The sequence below is a fragment of the Grammomys surdaster genome, unplaced genomic scaffold, assembly GCF_004785775.1.
Source record: "Grammomys surdaster isolate TR1022 unplaced genomic scaffold, NIH_TR_1.0 363, whole genome shotgun sequence".
In the NCBI taxonomy this organism is placed as follows: domain Eukaryota; kingdom Metazoa; phylum Chordata; class Mammalia; order Rodentia; family Muridae; genus Grammomys; species Grammomys surdaster.
In genome coordinates this window covers 10279916-10298293 of record NW_021604782.1, presented here as the reverse complement: position 1 = coordinate 10298293, position 18378 = coordinate 10279916, and the positions used below count along the sequence as shown (strand labels likewise).

Here is an 18378-nt window from a genome sequence, read left to right as displayed (position 1 = left end):
ACTGATTTACAGGTTCAGGACTAGGGGAAGCAGAACTAGGGACTAAACCTGGGAGGTTGACTCCCAAGTCTCATTGAGCTACAGCCTTGGCTTGCCTCAGTCTTCCTGGCTGTGTGTGAGGATGCTCAGAAAAGGCCTTCCCAGCATGAGAAGCCCAGACTGCTGGACAAGGAGCAGTCCTAAACAACCCTACACAGGTGAGGGGATGAGAGCCTAACAGGGTGGGAGGGTGTGCCCAACACATACAAACACCCCTCTGGGAGTCCAGGAGGGACCAGGACAGGAGAATCCAGCGCCTTTCCAGTCTAGTCTCCAGATGCTCCACACAGCCAAAGGCACTCTGCAGCCAAAGGAACCAGGGCGTGCATGAGTCATGGAAGGCAAGCAACGGGGCCTTCCGAAATGGGAATTCCATCTGCCTGACTTTATTCTCCTGGACTTTGGTTTCCATGGCAACTTGGGGTTTGGAAGGTAAAGGGTCTGGCTCATGGTTGTATCCCTGAAATCCCAAAAGAGAAGACGGTGAATCTCTGGGTGTGGCCAGGCACTTTTCCAAGCACAAGACGCCACAGAAGAGTCAGGCCATGGTGGGCATTGGGTCCTAAGCTCTGATCTAACTCTGCTTTGAACCACTTGGAGAAACAAGAAGTGGTTTTGCAGTCTTCCCTAGACCTCAGGTCAGGCCTGGAAGAAGCCTGAGAAATGTCCTTGCTTTCTAAACACAGCTCTGCTTCCCAAATGTTCAGCCTTAATGAGGGTCCACGGAAAGGTCTTTACTGTTTACAAAGCCAAATAGGCTCACTGGCTAGGCCCACTGGTAGGTTTCCAGGGCCTGGGGAAGGAAGACCCAGCACTCTCCTGGAGGAGCAAAATGGGTTCCAACACATGGAGTCCCTGCTCCATGCCTGGTCCAGGGCAAGTCCTTCGTATGCATTGACTCACTGGGCCTTCATCCCAGAGCTAAGTGCATGCCATCTTCCCTATTGTAAAGCTTGGAGCCCCATAGTGACTGACAGGTGAGCATTAGAGTGAGTCAGTAGCATTGACAGGGTTCAAACCAGAACTGCATCATTCCACTACACAGGTAGCCTCTGGAGACAGAATAGCCACACCTGACTCTGATGGTGCTCGCCAGACAAAGCAGGAAATTAGCCTAGCATCCAGGCACTGTTTCCAAGCCAGGCCCACGTGTAGCATCTGCAGAGGGGCAGAAGTCAACTCACCCAGTCCTGCCAAGTGAAGCCCCAGATCTGCAATGGGAGTAGGACCACGGACCCTCTCCTACTCAGGCCCTGCCCAAGCACCCCACACGGCTCAGCATCCAACTTCCTGGTGGAGATGACCAGCTCTAGTCTTCTCCCTGTGCAGGGGGTCAGACATAGCACGGCAGAGAAGAGAGTGACTGCTGTGTCCTCTGCATCTCCAGCTCCCTGGTGGACAGACCTGTGCCCACAACTCCAGGCAAAAAAAAAAGATCTAGGGCAGTGGTTTCAACCTTCCTAACGCTGTGACCCTTTTAACAGTTCCCCATGTTGTGGTGACCCCAAACATACAATTATTTTTGTTGCTGCTTCATAACTGTAATTTTGCTACTGTTCTGAATAGTAAATACCTGTGTTTTTTGACAAACTTAGGCAAACCCTGTAAAAGAGTCCTTCGACCCCCAAAGGGGTCTCAACCCACAAGTTGAGAAATGCTGGTCCTAGAAGATTCTGTCTAGGCTGTCACGCACCAGCTCTACTAAAACTCATCAAAGTCTCCCAGAAGAGGTAGTCTTACCCAGGACCACGCCTCAGGAGGTTGTAATGCATCAGGGCCTGCCCTAGTATCGGCTTGGCTCTGGGCTCTGGGCTCTGGGGCCTCCTCTGTCCCCCTAGGCAAGAGGTCCAGGTCCTACCCTAGAGTATTCCTTTATAAGAGGCATTTTACACACTTGTATCTTTTGCTACACAGGAGAGGAAACAAAGACACAACGGAGAGGGATGGGCCTAGGTCCTCAGAGGAACTCTGTGGAGTCCTATTTCCTGTCCCTTCAGGTCTTTCTTCTGTTAGGGAAGCCTTGTGAGCCTGCTACCATCCTACCAGAGACTCTGGCCCCATTCATCTCTCTTGCATCCATCTCAGTACACCTGAATGTGCCATTAAAGTGCAGGAAGTGGCAGAAGGTCACATAGGCAGCTAGCCACCCCACTGAGCTGCCACCCCACTGAGCAGCTACCCTATTGAGCAGCTACCACAGGGCCAAGAAGAGCCAATCAGGCTTCAGTTAGACTCTGTCTCTGCTACCTGCTGCCTCAGGACCTTACCCAAGTCACCTGACTTGCTTCTTTGTCCTTCATGAGGGAGGCTGCCAAGAACCCCAGAAGCATGTGGCCCAGCAGACGAATCATCCCTTCCCATGGCAGCAGTGTCTATGGGCCCCGGAGTGGCCCGCAGGTGGTGGCAGGAAAGAAGTTTCAGTTGGGGTGACCTTGCACCTCCCAGGCGTCCTGGCCCAGACACCCATGAAGGCTGGAGACCAGGAACACACAGAGACCAATGAGAATATCACAGGCCTTTTATTTGCCCAGAACTTGTTTCTGTGTGGCCGAAGGGCACTATGCTTTCCCAGATCTCTTGGGCACCCGGGGGGAGGGGGGGTACCAGATTTCTGTAGCATCCCCCTAAGGCCTTGTCAGCTACCTAGAAGGCCCAGCTGCCACCACTGGTTCCTGGGACCAGCAAATGCCCTGAAACTGTAGGATGGTGACCACCCCTACAGGTGGCCTTCACAAGGCCTTGAATAAGATATTGCACTTGTAAGTTAAGAAAACTGACAGGGTGAGAGCTTTCCTATTACAGTTCACGTGCCAAGCATCCAACTACTGTTTAAATAAATAAAACTCAAAGGGGGAAGGTCTAAGCTGTGAGGCCCAACAGCCTCCAGGATGGACCTAGAGCCCAGGCCTGGGCCTCCTGCCCCCACCCCAGCCAGTTCTCAAAGGAACTTGGTCAGCAGGAAGTCGCCAAATCTCCAAAGCAGGGAGCCACAGCTCCTGATCTGGCTCCTCCAGGGCCCTGACCTGCCAGGGCCCTTGGTCCCCTCGTACCAGGGCGTTAAGGACCTGATGCGGCTGGTCCTCCTACTTCCTGTAGTGGCCTGGGTCTCTCTCAGTCCAGGCCTCGAATTCAAATGTCCATCCGTCTGTCCGGAGACACAGTCTCTGGGGGCTTACTTGCCCCCTCAGTCACAGGGAAGGGAGGCGGGTGGGCAGGGAGCCCACTCCGCTTGTTGTGAACGCTGAGCTGGATACTGGTGGTCCCTAGAGTGGGGGACTCATCTTCTTCTGGTTAATGAGGTCCAGGTAGAGGTCAGAGCGGAGGAAGCGAGGGTAAGAGTCCTTTTCCATGAGCCCAAAGATACGTTTCTGTGCCAGGTCAAAGCAACCTCGGGTGATGCTCTGCAGGTTCTCCTTGGTGTGTTCTCGTGTGTACGAGTCCAGGTTTACCTGTGGAGTCATAGAGGGACATGGTCAGGACTGTCTGGAGCCCAAGCACGGAGGGGCCACTCCAGCCTCTCCTGTACCAGATGACATTACAAGGGGCCACAAGACATGGATTAATCACATGCTGCTGAGTGGCAGGGTTTATGATGCCTGAAAACGGCACTCCTAGGGTCAGGCTGCTGAGGTTCACAGGCTAGCAGCCTTGAGATAATCCCCCCCGGGGACACTGCCTCTCTGCTGTTCTATATACGGGCTAAAGGTGCTTCTGCTGAGAGCCGCAAGCACTGCGCCTGCGTGCCAACACAGTGGGCACTCAACAGGAGTAAGCTTTGCCGATCAGGCGCTCTTAGACCCTCTTCATCTTGTGTGTGTGTGTGTGTGTGTGCACGCATGTGCGCACATACACATGCTTGCATCATGTGGAGGCCGGAAGCCAGCCTTGGCTGTCAGTTCCTCAGATGCCATCTGCCTTACCTGAAGACAGGATCTCTCACTGATCTGAGGCTCACTGATGAAGCTAGACTGGCTGGCAGTGAGCCTGGGGGAATCCTCCTGTCTGCCTCCCCATTACAGACATGAACAGGGATTACAAACATGAACCTCAAAAAACTTGGCCTGTTTGTTACACGGGTTCTGGGGCCTTTATGTTTCCAAAGCAAGCCCTTGACCCCAAGTGAGCTATTGCCCCAGCCCAGACTCTCTTTCTAAAATAAGGACAATATTTGGAGTTGTTTGAAAATGTCATTTGAAATTAAACACTGGAGCTCATACATAAAGAACTCAGCATGTGCTAGGCACACAGTAATGCCTAACTAGGCTATTTTTGTTATGGACCAACATTCTGTTCACTGGGCCACCTGGCAGACTAGATACTATAAGAGTCACTCGGGTGGCCTCGTCCCTTCCTGAGCTGTTGGATGCCTCCTAGCAGCAGAAAGGTTCCTGGACCACGGGTCTTACCTCCTTGCAAGCCTGGATTGCGATGAATTCAGCAAATATCTTCTTGGCTTTGGCTGCCATCTTGGACTGTGATTTGACCTTCTTGAAATCCTCACAAGCCAGCCAAAATTCCAGGTTCTCCTCACTGAACTCAGTTCGAAGGAAGGCCTGGAACACTTCTAAGCCATCTGTGAGGGGAAGACCAGGCTGGAGTGAGAGGTAGTCTGCCTTGCCTGTTCTTAGCACCCCACAATGCTCCCCCTCCAAGAGCCTTGAGAGGGGACATGCTGGGAACATAGCAAGAGTCCCTCCTGCCCAGAGAGACATGGAGAACTTGGGTGCAGTCCTAGCCCTGTGAATGTCTTGTTGGGGCCTCGGCCTGGTTTTCCCCCTATCTACACTCCAGTGTCCTCCTCTGTAAAATAAAGATTATCAATCTCTTCTCCCGGAGCCCTGTGAAGACCCATGGAGACCTTACCCGAGAGGAGGCAGGCACACTTGGCCCAGTGTGAGCCCTCAGTACATAGAAATGTTTGCTCTTATTCTGAGAATATGGTCTGAGCACACAGGTCCCAACGGTCTTTGGTAGGCAGGGCCAGCTCCCACAGGCAGGGAGGGGCTGGCAGGAGCCAACCCAAAGGCTAAACTAAGGGCCTTCGTGTGCCCTGCAGGAGTGACAACTATCTGGGACTAGGAGCCAGTCAAGGCACTTCTGGCAGATACTCTCTAGGTTGAGTTACGGGAAAAGGTGCTGAGAAGGAAAGGGGGAGACAGAGTGGCTGACCCTACTCACATTTATGAAGCAGCAGCTTTTCCAGGGACTCGCTCCACTTGAGGGCTTCCTCCGAGGTAGGCCTGAAGGTGAGGGTAGGAGCGCATGAGGACCGTGGGCCGGGTAGCTAACTCTGCTTTCCGCTCCCACTATTGCTGCCTGGCCTTTTCCCCAGTACAGGAGCTTCTGGAAGGAGTTACTTGCTGGACACTAGGTTCCCCCAAACAACAGCATCCATCACCTCATTGCAGGATCCGGTAGACAAACCTCCTTCCCCAACCCAACTGCCTGGTCCTACTCTTCAAAAGTCAGTATTCATCAAAGTCCCAGGATGCACAAGGTACCTACTTGAAGGACTTGGTTGTCTTGTCTGTCTTGCTGGCTGGCTGGGCCCCAGGAGATTCATTCCGCCGCCTGAAGATAGCCAGCTTATTCTTCATGTCCTTGGCTCTGGGGGCAGAAGAAGAGAAGAGGGTTTATCCTCTTAGTCCACAAAACCCCTGCAAACTTGGGGTGCAGGAGGCCGTGGGCTGGATCGAGGGGCACCTACTCCTTCATGGTGTGCCGCCTCTGTAGGTTCCCATTGCGTGTGAGGTACATGCCTCGGAGCATCTCTGAGGAGTCCCCCACCTTGAGACTCGGGATGGTGTGCACTGAGCGGCCTCTGGCTCCTGCCTCCCACCGGGTTCCTAGGCTTCGAGGTAAATGTGCACTGCAGAGAGCTGGAGCTCCCGCGCGCTCTCTGTCTCTGGAATCCTGTCCGGGATGACTGGACTTCAGGCACAAGCCCGGCTGGGACTCAGACAGGCGGAGCCAGGAAATGGGAGGGACCAGAGGGGGGAGCAGAGAAAAACAGCCCTGCTGGCCAACCCTGAGAGGCAGCGTGAAAGGGGCATGTGTTTGCAAAGGACAGCCCCTGGGGCCAGCCCCCGGCAGAAAGCCAGACCCAGTTATTTGTGACCCACCTCCCTTGTTACCATGGCAACGAGTGGGGGGGCAAGTCAGCAAATTGCTGGGCAGGAAAGAGGGAGGAAAGGAGGCTCTGCCCACCAGGGTGGCAGGACTGGCTATTTTTAGCCAAAAACCATTTTTAGCCAGGCTGCTCCTCCCAGAGGCAGATTTTAGCCTTCAGGAAGCTACTGGTGAAAAAAGGGTTAAAGGCCCCTTGTTCTATCTCACACCCCTAGTCTGTGATCCCCTGCCAGCTCCTGTAAGCTTCTCACTGCTATCAGACAGGGCAACCCGTTATTCTACAAGAGGCCCCAAAAGTCTTAGTAGCTCTAAGCTTGAATAACCTGAAGTGTAAATGCTATAAACTTGGTGTGTGTGTGTGTAGGGGGAGGATATCATTGGACAGTTTACTTAATTTCTACATATTTAGTTTTGTGATTGAATAATCTTTTTTTTTTCATTTTTGGTCTCTGCAAGTCTCACAAAAACAAGGTAACTTAAATAATTAAACTTTCTAGATAGTCTGTGGCGTTTCTCCTTCTGAAGCTATTCAAGCCCAAACGCCCCAGTCGTACCTCTGAGGTCATGTGTGACGCTATACCTGGTAGAGGCTGGCAGCTCAGCTCTGGAGACTGAGCCAAACCCAAGTGCCCCAAGTCTGCTGTGTTCAGCTCCTTAACCAATCTGGAGGTCAAGTTTCCTGCTTGTCTAGCAAGGGTGATCCTCCTGTGACCTGCTGGGGTGTTCAGGACTCTGGGGTGGGGCGGGTGTACAGTGCCAGGCACAGAGGTGCTGGGACCTAAGAAGCTGCAGTCACACCTGTCCTGGGGTTCAGGAACAGTTGTCCAGAGATGCCCCCCACCACACCACCGCTGCAGTAGGCTCTAAGCCAAGGAGTCCAGAAACCAGTGGCTCTCTGGGTCGGGATAGGAGCCCCAAAGCAGACTAGCCTCCCATCCTAGCTCCCATTCCTTTGCAGTGGAGGTTGGACAAGTTAACTCATCTCTTCATAAGTCTGTTTCCTTTTGAAAAAATGAGGATGCGGCACATTAAAAGGGTATGCAAAGTGAGCTCACCTACTCAATGCATATAGAACCCAGCACAAAGAACACTGGCGATTGTGTTCCTTTCAGATGCTAAGAGTCCTGTCTAAGCTTTGAGGAATGTGAACTCCAGACATTCAAAAGATAATGCCCCCTTTTAAAGGCAGCTACAGAGTGTGGGTCTGAGGCAGTTCCAGAACTCTGGACACCCACTCTCCACCACCACCTAATGTTCTCCTAGGTACCACCAGCAGCAGCTCTGGCATTGTACGGATACCTCCTTCTAGTCCCCATTCCCCCAAACTGCAGCTAAATGGGGAGTGTCCGTACAGAGGATGGCTGCTTGTGGATTTCACTGTCTTAGGCTGCAGTCTGAGAGAAGCCTGCTGTTGCTGATAAAACAGGAGAGGGCAAGGAAGCTGGAGGAAATGGTCCATAGACCAGTGGTCTCCAGCCCAGGTCTGTGCTAGGGAAAAGGGTCACTAAAGGCATCATGCCCAGGGAAGACTCCTGTCTGCTTCCCCCAATTCCAATTCCTTCTTATCTGTGGGTGCTAGTGAACCTGGAGGCAAAGGTGGCCTCCCTCTGGGAGAATGTGTTCCTACTGTGGGGCACGCCCCACAGACTTCTCCCTGTAACTCTGCTCCTCCAGAGTCTTAAGACTGAAAGCTTGAGGAAACCTAATGAGAGCATCACTTATCCCTGACAATCCAGAGACTCCGTTAATTGGCACCAGAAATAAACCTTCACAAGGATAGAGAGCCTGGGCTGGCCTGGCCAGAAAGACTTGCAGAGCATAGTATAGTGTAGTTAGGCCAGCAGCGCCCCCTCCTGGCCATATGAGACTGTTAGCTTACAGGAAGTCCAGACAACTGTCAGTTCAGCTCTTTGTGAGCCAAGGACTTTTCTACATTGCTGCTTGGCTCAGATGCTAGGCTGGGCCAGGAGTACTTAGTTCCTGCCTAGCTCTGAGAAAATAAACTTTCAAGATCCTGATGATTTATCCTGAGTCTTCAATATCTCACTGCTCCTTAGTATCTGTCTCGGGGTGTAGGTGGGGCTGGGGTACAACCCTTCTCCCCAAGTCTGGGGTAGAAGAGAAGGATGCCAGGAGACAATCAAGATTTTCCCAACATACATGTTTTTGCTCTTTCTCTTCCGGGAGGCTTCATCATCATCTGTGAGGTCAGTTCCACTCATCTGTGGAGAAAACAGAGATACAATGTTGTCTGGGTACCCAGGGGCTGCCGCCCAAGCACAGAACACAGGACTCCAGCAGCCTGCAAGCAGCCTGGTGATCCCCAGAGCTCCATCCCTGGCAGAGCTCCCAGATCAAGCAGTCGGCTTCTTTCTGGTTTGTGGGGAGAAGCAGAGGGACAGTTGTCACTGGGAACAGAGTTTCACTTCAGACGTCCTGGCTGGCAGGTGAACAGGGATCCAGACAGACTTCTGCTCTGTGATTTGGCTGGTCATTGCCCCTTTCTGATTCTCCATCCCTCAGTTTCCACAACCAAGACCCTAATGGCTAGCTCAGGACTCGGGGTCTAAGGAGACTGAGAGCATTCCCCTTGCCTTAAAGCATCCCAGGACTCCCTAGTCTCTTGGGACTGCATCCAAACTCCGCCACATGGCAGAGACTCTATCATAGTGCCTGGCACAGCCAGTTGCCACATTGTCGGTTCATCTCCAGACCAGCACCTGTTAGAAGTCCCCTCCTCTGCCCCAGCTCAGTAGAGTTTTTGCTGTTGTCCTTGACCTCGGTGACTCTCCTAACTCTCCTTAAGGTAAGACATAGATTAAGACACCTCCACCAAGCAGCTCCGATGCCTCTGTCCCCAGGAAGTCTTTCATGCCCTCTTTATCTTCTTCAAGGTCCCCACCACACCCAAAATGGCTTGTCTGAACCCTCCTCTGCTTGGCTCTGAGTTTCCCATAGGAAGCCTCAGATAGACTGGTCACCTTTCTATGGTCAGTGTGGTAGGAGCACACATTTGTCAGATAAACATATCAAAGAAGATGCAGCCTGGGACACTGCATCTAGGAGTCCTCACTGCTGGATCCAGAGCTTCCAGTTTCACCCCTGTGTCCCACCTCAGCCTGCAGAGTCTATAGCCCCAGCTCCCTGACTTTGCCTGGACGGTACCTCTTGCATGAGAGGCCCTCTCTCTTGTATCCTTCATCTCCTCCTAGCTCAGACCCTTCATCTAGTTTCTGTCTCATTAATCCTCCTAGAAAATCCATAAGTAAATAGAGGCTCATTGTCACTTGCCCAAAGAACACTGTCCATTTGAGGGACAGAATCCACCTATGTAAATCAAGGGGCTGTCCACCAGGGGGCGCAGCACTCAAGTGCCAAAATGGCACAAGGTGAATGTTTCCAAGGAAAGACTCAGGAAAGGGTGCCTCCTTCCTGAATCAGTTGCCACACCAGAGTGGGGAAACTTGTGTGTGTACGTGCACTCAGGGGTACACACCATGTGTGGAGCCAGTCCTCCCACCCTCCAGCATACGTGCTGCTTCTACCGACTTTTTTTTGTTGTTGTTTTGGTGACAGCAGATGCCTAGGGTCTATCACCTGCCAAAAAACACCAGGATGACGTGTGGGTCCCCAGTCACAGACAGTCTTGGCACCCAAGGTGCCCTCAGGAGTTCGCCAACCCTGCTGTGCCTGACACACAGGGACAGGGGCTGCAGTTGTCCTAGCCTACCTCAGCAGTGCTGGGGGGCCCCCACCCGTGGGAAAGAACCCACAGAGCTGGGTTTCCTCCCATTCTAACCTCAGCTTCCGCACTTTATCAGCCCCACACAATGGGCCTGGGGACCACTCCTGCCAGCCACCACCCCCCAGTCTCTACACTGCTGGGAAATGGACTCTTCCTTCCACTACGGGGGTGGGGGAGTGGGGGGGTCATCTTCAGGAGGGACCAGTCCTAGTGGGAAGATCTGACCCCTGGATCTCAGCTTTCAGGCAAAATAGGAAACCACAGCACTAAAAGGGGGTTAGGGGCTGCAACCAGGAAGACCAATAGCTGAGACAGAAGGCAGAATCCTCCTGGGCCCTAGCGCTTCTTCAGTATCCCCACTGGCTGCAGATTTGGGTCTTTGGAGGTGCCAGCATGGCCCCTAAGATCCTCTTCCTTCAGCTGCAACAAGGCCGTCCAGGACCCAGCTTTTGAAGGGGCAGCTTCTTCTACCTGTCCCTACCCCTCTTCCATGAGCCGTCCCTGCTGAAAGCTGAAGTGAGCCCAGAGTCACTGGCCCTCCCTGAGCTCTGGCAGGGATCCCTGGGGCCTGCCTGGCCTCACCCTGCCACCTCTGGGACTGAGAGCTGGCGGTCTCCCGGAATAATAACTATAATTCTTATTGTCATTACTGCTATAATTATAGTCCTGATTAAGAGTGTAGCTTCTAAACAGCCTGGATTTGAATCCTAGCTTGGTCTCATGTTAGCTAATTGACCTTAGCTGTGCTCTGTCTGCTTGCCACGTCTGCTTCCTTTATTGGTAAAATGAGGGCTCAAACTGGACCCCACCTCCCAGGGCTGCTGTAAGTCAACAGAAGCCTAGGGATGGGGATAAGGGGTGGCTGTCAACATCCATCAGCTATTGTGAGGACCATGTACCAGGCGCTGCACTAAAGTCTGTGAACATCTATGATCTCATTCAGTCCTCACAAACCCGAGTACCATTTGCTACTCCTCCTCCCAGCTTGCAACTGGGGAAACTGAGGCCCAGAGCAGTATAACTTACCTGGGCTCTTTGAACTGGCAAGATGCAGAGAATTTGAGGTCTAGCATCAAAGGCCAACAGGGTTTGAGGGCTCCCCTATGAGCAGGACCCCAGCTTGCTTCCCCTCTTGGTCCTGGTCTGACTCCTGGGTCATGTGACCATGAATGGCTGCCAAACTGGGTCCTGGGTGACCATGTGGCAACAGCAGTCTGTGTACTAAACTTATTTAAGCACCAGAAATTTGAATATAGGAAATATCTTTAGGTTTTTTTTTTTTTTTTTTTGAAAATAGAAGCCTAGGAAGTGTTATCCCACCCTGGAGACGATGGGCAGTTTAGAGTCCTTTTATCTGACCTTTTGTGACCTTGGCCGGGACAACCATGATAAGCCTTCAATGGGTCAGGAAGGAAGCATAGCCAGGAGAGGGCCATCGCTTGTGTTTTCTCAATGTCCAAGAATAGCCAGACAAGGCTGAAATATCTAAGTCAGTGACTCCTAGGCTCACTCACACACAGTTTTACCTAGTGAGGCTCCTTAGAGAGCATCCACTGAGCTGGGCCTCCAGGAATCTGGCAGCAGGGGGCGCCATAAGCCGGGTCGGCTCCACACAGGGCCAGGCCCAGGGAATGATCCACTGGGGATTCTTCAACTCCCTGGACTTCCTTGGGTGTCTGTGAAGGCACCAAGTCCAAGCAGGCAGTCTATACGGTGTGCGGGGTTCTAAGATATGATTCACAGTGGACTCTGCTCAGGGCACATGGGCAGGATGTCAGCATGGGGCAGAGAGCACAATGTGACTGCCACCCTGTAGCAGGCAGGTAGCCTGTGCTCAGAGCCAGAACTCTGCCTGACCTTCCTGGCTCTTGCATCATTACAAGATTACTGTGCTGTGCTCCGGGCTTTTAAACTCTCTGATCCAGAGCTCTCTCTATATCCTGGGATGACTTCTCGGTCCCATTGGATAAAGGGAAAGCCGGTGCTCTGACAAGTGACTTGACCGAGGTTGGGAAGGAGGCAGAGCTGGGCCTGGAATGGGTCTACTTGTCTCCACAGCTGACAACTTCACCCTCTCTTCTTCACCTTGGGAGCCAGGCCCAAATTGGGAGGGTACGAATCATGAGAACACATGGCCTCTCCCTCTGTCAGTCTCCTATCAGCAATGGGATCTGCAGGGGGGGGTCTCCCCCTACCCCACAAAGCCACGTGACTCATTGAGGAGTTTCAGCCCCTCCCACTGAGAAGAGCACCAGCAGCTGGCATAGCTTCTGCCTGTTGCACTTGAAAGGCTGAGGCAGGAGAAGGGTTGTGAGTTCAAGGTCATTTACACAATGGGTTCTGAAATCCTACCTCAGTAAAAGAATTGGCAACGCTGTGGGATTATGAAGGTCAGAACTGCCATCCGCCTCCACTTCCACCATCTCAGCAACGTGATAACCACTCATGGAGGACCCAGTGGGACCTGAGTGGCAGCTCCTGCCTTAAGCCCCTGTACCACGATACTTGAGCCTCCTAGCAAAACACTGAAACTGCAGTAGTTACCAAAACCACACCAATGGGTTATTGACTGGAGGCTGGAAGGGGGAAGGATGATGAACTACTCAAAGCCTGGAGAGTGGAAGCCACATGTTTTAGAGTGGCCAACACGCACTAGGAACAGCCCCTAGGGGCCCTGGCAGTTCAGTCACTCAAGCCTAAGAAAGGAAGTGTCGAGGAGGAAATGACAGTGGGGACTGGACCGTGGGCAACACAAAGCTGAGGCAGGAGGGACCCAGTACAGACCTGCTAGACTCCCGGTGGGGCATCTGTCTTTAGGAACTAGGGTCACCCGAATGGAGGGGCAAGTTGGAATGCATGCATGAATGTGTGTTAACCTCTCTGCATATAAATATTTGTGTTGGAGCAAGGATGGTGGAAGAAACAGAACCAGAAGGGTGGGGTTTAGTGGGAGGCAGGCTGTGGTGGCCTAGAGGAGGTGGGTGGGCCCTTGGTCTGGAGAAGGGGAGCCAGGCCTGACCACTGTGTTGGTAGCAGCTGTCTCGAGGACTGGCCTAAGATGGTAATGGTGGCAATCAAGCTTAAGCAGGGATCATAACCATCGGAGGAGCATTTCTTTAAAATGCAGGGTCTGAGTACTCGCCCTGGAAATTCTGGTTCCAGAGAGCTGGGCTGGGGATGAGAAGTCACAAGGTGAGACCATACCCTGGGAACTTACAGATAAGGAAGCAGAACCACTTGCAAGCCCTGGGGGGTTTAGTCATTGTGTCCAGACCCAAAGTCGTTCACGGTCAGTACAGCCTGACCAACTTCCTACAGAAAAGTGTCTTTCAAAATGCCAGGGCTGTAGCATTGTCAGTGGTTACAAAGCTGCAAAGGCTTGGACACCATGTCCCAACATGGCAGCTAAGTAAGCTGGAATCGATTAGTGATGTCTGCCATGGGTTAGGCTAGGGCGTGGCAGTAAGTATGTCATGTGCCTATGTTCTAAACATTGATCTAAGCTTATCCTCCATTTATCCTAAATGTATTCAACCTTCAGGGTCCCACCTCAGGCATCTTTTTCTAGGTTTCCTGGAAGGTCCCAGGGTCTCTCCCAAACTTTTGGATCTCTGTGCATCGCGTCTCCTCACACAGTTGTCATAACAACCCTCTAGCATCGCAGTTGCACTTCAGCGTAAAGGAGCAGAAGCAGGGCTCCCTGAGGGCTTCTTCCAAAGTGTGCTGTCAATCATGTCCTGGGGCCCCAGGCTCTTCCAGTTCATCCCCACCCACTCAGGCACACAGAGTGCTATTAAGCCCTACTTTTCAGGGAAGGAAAGCAAGTCTGCGGTGAGCTGATGACTCACTCAAGGCCACACAATAGGTAAGGGATAGAACTTAGGCTCAAACTTGCTGGCGGACTTAAAGGCCACGGTGTGGTTTATTCTGCTAGGCTAAGTCCACAGCCCACACAGAAAGCCCTTTCTTGCTCCCCCCTAGCTGAGATCAGCCCCACTGCTCCTGCAGCCTCTGCTGTGGTACTGAACACAGGGTCTGGCACAAGGCAGAAAACCCATAAACATTGATTTGCATGTTTATAAACATTTGTGCAAGGCAAACAGCAGAGTCCTTATGAGCTCTGGTCTTGGAGTCAGACTCTAATTCTAGTTCAGACACTTGTAAACTGTGTGATCGATCTGGGTCAAGTTATAGAACTTCTCTGGGACTCAGATTTCTCATCTGTGACGTGAAATGGGCACAGAATACACTCTAGAACACAGAGCTATGGCCAGATTAATGTATTGATGGGAATTGCTTAGACAAAACATACATACGCATGCTAGTTTTGTTGTTAGCTAATAGACTTCTAGTCTGGCCAGACCTGGACCAGATAGATCTAAAATGTAATATGGGGGCAGGGTATGTGTGGAGATTAGAGGATAAGCCTCGGCTGGGTGCCAGGCCTTGCCTTCTACCTTATTAAGATAGGGTCTCTTTCAATGTTTGCTGCTTCTGGTACCTATAAGTTTCTGGGGATTCTCACATCTCTGTCCCCACACCTTGCCTTAAGAATACTCAGATTATGGAGGTGTACTACCTTATCTAGCTTTATGTGGGCTCTGGGGAATCGAACCCAGGTCTTCACACTTCCTGGCAAGTGCTCTGCCCACCACGCCATCTCCTCAGCCCTGCAAGGTTTTACTTTTCCAGCTACTATCTCAGACCTTTTAAATCCAAATGTATGATGTTCTCTGAGCTAAACCACACCTTCTCTGCCTTCAGCATAGGACAATGGAACTGGGAGAACACAACATCTGAGCATATGGGTTCTCCTTCTTGTTACCTGAGGCCTCAGTTTTGTCTTCTATCAAATGGGCAGAAGGTTCATTGAGAAGTCTCTCAAGGAGCAAAGGTGGAACAGGGTAGTGTGATTCCTTCCTGCAGCCACTACATCTGCCCTCTGAATCTCACAGACCTGCCCTCCAATCATCCCAGTTCCTGTTCTTACCTTCCTGTGTCCAGTGAAGAACAGGGAAAGGTGATGCATGGAGCCTCCATTGCGACCCAGTTCTTTTTTGAGGGTGCGGGGTGAAGGGATGGCCCAGGTAGATGTGGTGCCCTCACTATCACAGCAGTGAAGGGTGGTATCGGAGGCAAAGCAGGGCCCACGGGCCTCCTGCAGCAGACTGCCCTCGCTGTGCGTCCGGCGCCGCAGCGAGTTCTGCACACGCAACGAGAGGCCTCCCTCAGCGCCTTGGCCAGTCTCAATCAGGCTGCTGCGCTTGGCCTCACTACGATCCCCGAAGTTGTCGTCACTGGTGTCGTCCTCCTCATCTTCCTCCCCTTCTTCCCCCTCCTCTCCCTCTTCGGCATCCTCGTCCTCACCAGAGCTGCCTCCGTGGGCCCCATCCTGCTGGCTGTAGGCACTATCCAGACGGACCTCGGGGATCACAAAGTTAGGTCTGGAGGCTGGAGGTACAGCTGCAGTGGCTGCTGGTAGCTCTCCGGAGTTGATGGTCTGCTCAGCAAGGGCCTTCTCTGGTGGGGAGCCCTGGCTGGAAGGTGACTCCTGAGAAGGTAGATGGTTCTGGATGGAAGCAGAGGATTCTGGGGTAACAGGGGGCTCTTGACTGAGCAGAGGGTCCTGGCTAGTAGATTCTTGACCAGAAGGAAGGGTCTGGCAAGATGGGAGTTCTGAAGTTGGAGAGGATCCCTGGCCTGGTGGGGAGTCCTTGCTTGTTGAGGTTTCTGAGCTTTGAGGGGACTTTGGGTGGATTGCTATGTCTTCACTGGATGGTGACTCTGGGCCAGAAGCAGCTTCTTGGCCTGAGAAGGAGTCCTTCCTGAGTGGGAGGTCTTGTCCTGGAGGAAGCTCCTGGCTGGGAGAGGGGTCTTTCCTAGATGGGAGGTCTTGTCCTGGAGGAAGCTCCTGGCTGGGAGAGGGGTCTTTCCTAGGTGGGAGGTCTTGTCCTGGAGGAAGCTCCTGGCCAGGAGAGGACTCTTTGCTGGGTGTGGGTTCCTCAGCACCTGGCCCCTTCCCCTCGACCAGGGGCATCTCCTTCTCATCTGCCTCTGTCTCAAACATCTGCAGCACAAAGAGGAAGAGGAAGAAGAAGAAGAGGCTCAGAGAAGTAGCATTGGAGATATCTGCCGGTTTGTGGGGACAACACCAGCCCAGATTCTCTCTCTCTGCCGGTGTGTGTAAAAGACACCAGGAAGTGTCTGCCTTTATGAACCAGAACTAAACCCTAGCCACCACGCTGGAACTGTCAGCATGTGGGAACAGCCTTGAATCTCACCAGAGGGTCACCTCACCAGAACCAACAATTAAAACAAGAATGCAAGTGAATCAGTCAAACAAGAATTTGTCCAAGTGTTGAGCGTATAGTTGAAACCAGTCAACTGAATGAGAACCAGAGCTTTCAAATGTTGCTCAACATGTGGAATGATCAGGAACACAGGCACATGGAACCTCACTGAGGGGTTATCCACCTAGTGCGAGAACCTCAGAAATTAAAAAAAAAAGAATGAATGAATGAATGAATGAATGAATGAATGGCGAATGATGAAAAAAGCAAGATCAGCATTATTTCCTGCCTTGTACACAGTGGATGGAGCCCTGGGGTTTCTTACTGGGTTCTGACAGTAGAATTCATTTGCAAAGAAAGGCACTGTCTTCTAACAGGAGTGTACGATGTTGCTGTCTCAGAGGAAATAGTGTCCATAGCACATAGAGAATGTCATATCTGACTGTCCCCGGTGCTGCAGGCATATGCCAGAGGAAGCAGGCCTCGGGTCTGGGTGAGCCTTGGCTGTACTCAAGGGCTTGGAATGCCCAGCTAGTTCTACTTAGAGCCCAGATTTTATTCTTCAAACAGCCATATATATCTACACAAAACTAATGAAACAGAAAACCATATGCACATATATCCTGGGAAGCTTTAGCACATGGGGGAGTATGCTTGGGGCACACTGATGCAGAGCCCAAACACAAGATACCCCAAGCTTGTGAGCCGACTTTTGCTATAGAGATCATAATGGCCATTCGATGGACAAGGAAACTAAACCCCCAGAGCAACAACCTAACCACTTTTTTTTATTGTCCAGTTACCCAGAGACAAAACGGCCACGCCTGAAGGTGGGTAGCACAGTGAAGCTCCAGCTAGGCCTCTCCGCTGGGAGTGAAGTGAGTCATTGTGGTTCCTGACAGCTTCAGGGTGCCACACACACAGGACAGAGGTCACACTGACACCGGGGAGCAACAGAGCGGATGTGAAAGTACACTGTGGGAAGAGCCCCCGTGGAGGTGCATGAAAACGGAAATGTCCTACCAGGCAGAGAAAACAGAAGCCAGCGGAGGACTATGAGATGACCTGGCCCTGGTCAGAGGACACAGCCCGAGGATGTGGTTCCCAGGCCAAAGATGGGTGCTAGTGACTCCACATAGCTTCCATTCCTGGAGAATCCTGGAGCCAACCAGGAGATGACTCCTCAGGGACCCCTCAGAACCTAAAGCATCAGTCATCCTAAATCCCCACAGCTTAGACCAGTGGTTCTCAACCTGTGAGTCTTAACCCCCTTGGGGTCAAAAGACCCTTTCATAGGGGTCACCTAAGAGCATTACAAAACACATATTTCCAGTGCTCTTAGGAACTGAGACATCTCTCCTGTATCTGTCTCTGGGTGGACACCCACACCTGGGACTGTATTACAGCCTAGGAGTGTGGTGATGGCCTCTGCAGTGTTAATGATGGATCTAGAGGGAAATTCTGAACTCAGAGCATCCCTGCAGAGCGGTAGACACAAACACCCAGGATTAATGTTTGCCTCTGTGATGACAAGCCTCCTGCTCAAGATTGCAAAGAAACTTGGGGCCTGAGCTTCAGCCTCTCCAGGCTGTCCCCAAGTAGAAAGGGAAAGCATCCAGAAACAAAAGGAGTCTGACAATGCTGAGTAGTTAGCCTCAGTGATTGTTAGCATGGACAATCTGGAGGTTAAGCTGGGGCCAGGGCCCAAATCTGGCTCCATTCTTTGTAAATCTGCTTCTGATCTTAACCTGAGTACCACACCCATCACCAAATCTCAGCCTGAGTACCACACCCATCACCAAATCTCAGCCTGAGTACCACACCCATCACTAAATCTTAGCCTGCATACCAAATCCATCACCAAATCTCAGCCTGAGTACCACACCCATCACCAAATCTCAGCCTGAGTACCACACCCATCACCAAATCTCAGCCTGAGTACCACACCCATCACCAAATCTTAGCCTGCATACCAAATCCATCACCAAATCTCAGCCTGAGTACCACACCCATCACCAAATCTCAGCCTGAGTACCACACCCATCACTAAATCTTAGCCTGCATACCAAACCCATCACCAAATCTTGGCCTGAGTAGCAAAACAATCACCAAATCTCAGCCTTAGTATCAAACCCATCACCAAATCCCAGCCCAAGTACCAAACCCATCACCAAA

General features: G+C 52.0%; 1 protein-coding gene across 7 annotated transcripts in view; it reads right to left on the bottom strand.

The window, feature by feature from the left end:
• Window positions 1–2539: 2539 nt before the first annotated feature.
• Rgs3 (regulator of G protein signaling 3) overlaps window positions 2540–18378 on the bottom strand; it is a 119943-nt gene continuing 104104 nt past the window's right edge. For 6 of the 7 annotated variants that reach the window (XM_028779849.1, XM_028779850.1, XM_028779851.1 and 3 more), the window contains 6 exons: window positions 14904–15980; window positions 8329–8390; window positions 5545–5646; window positions 5218–5279; window positions 4446–4612; window positions 2540–3488 (listed from right to left, as the gene is read on the bottom strand). In XM_028779849.1, the coding sequence (XP_028635682.1) occupies window positions 3303–3488; window positions 4446–4612; window positions 5218–5279; window positions 5545–5646; window positions 8329–8390; window positions 14904–15980 (1656 nt within the window). In that variant the 3' untranslated portion in view covers window positions 2540–3302. Of the gene's footprint in view, window positions 3489–4445; window positions 4613–5217; window positions 5280–5544; window positions 5647–5826; window positions 5942–8328; window positions 8391–14903; window positions 15981–18378 lie in introns of those variants that run through there. The other variant, XM_028779857.1, reaches the window with a different exon arrangement.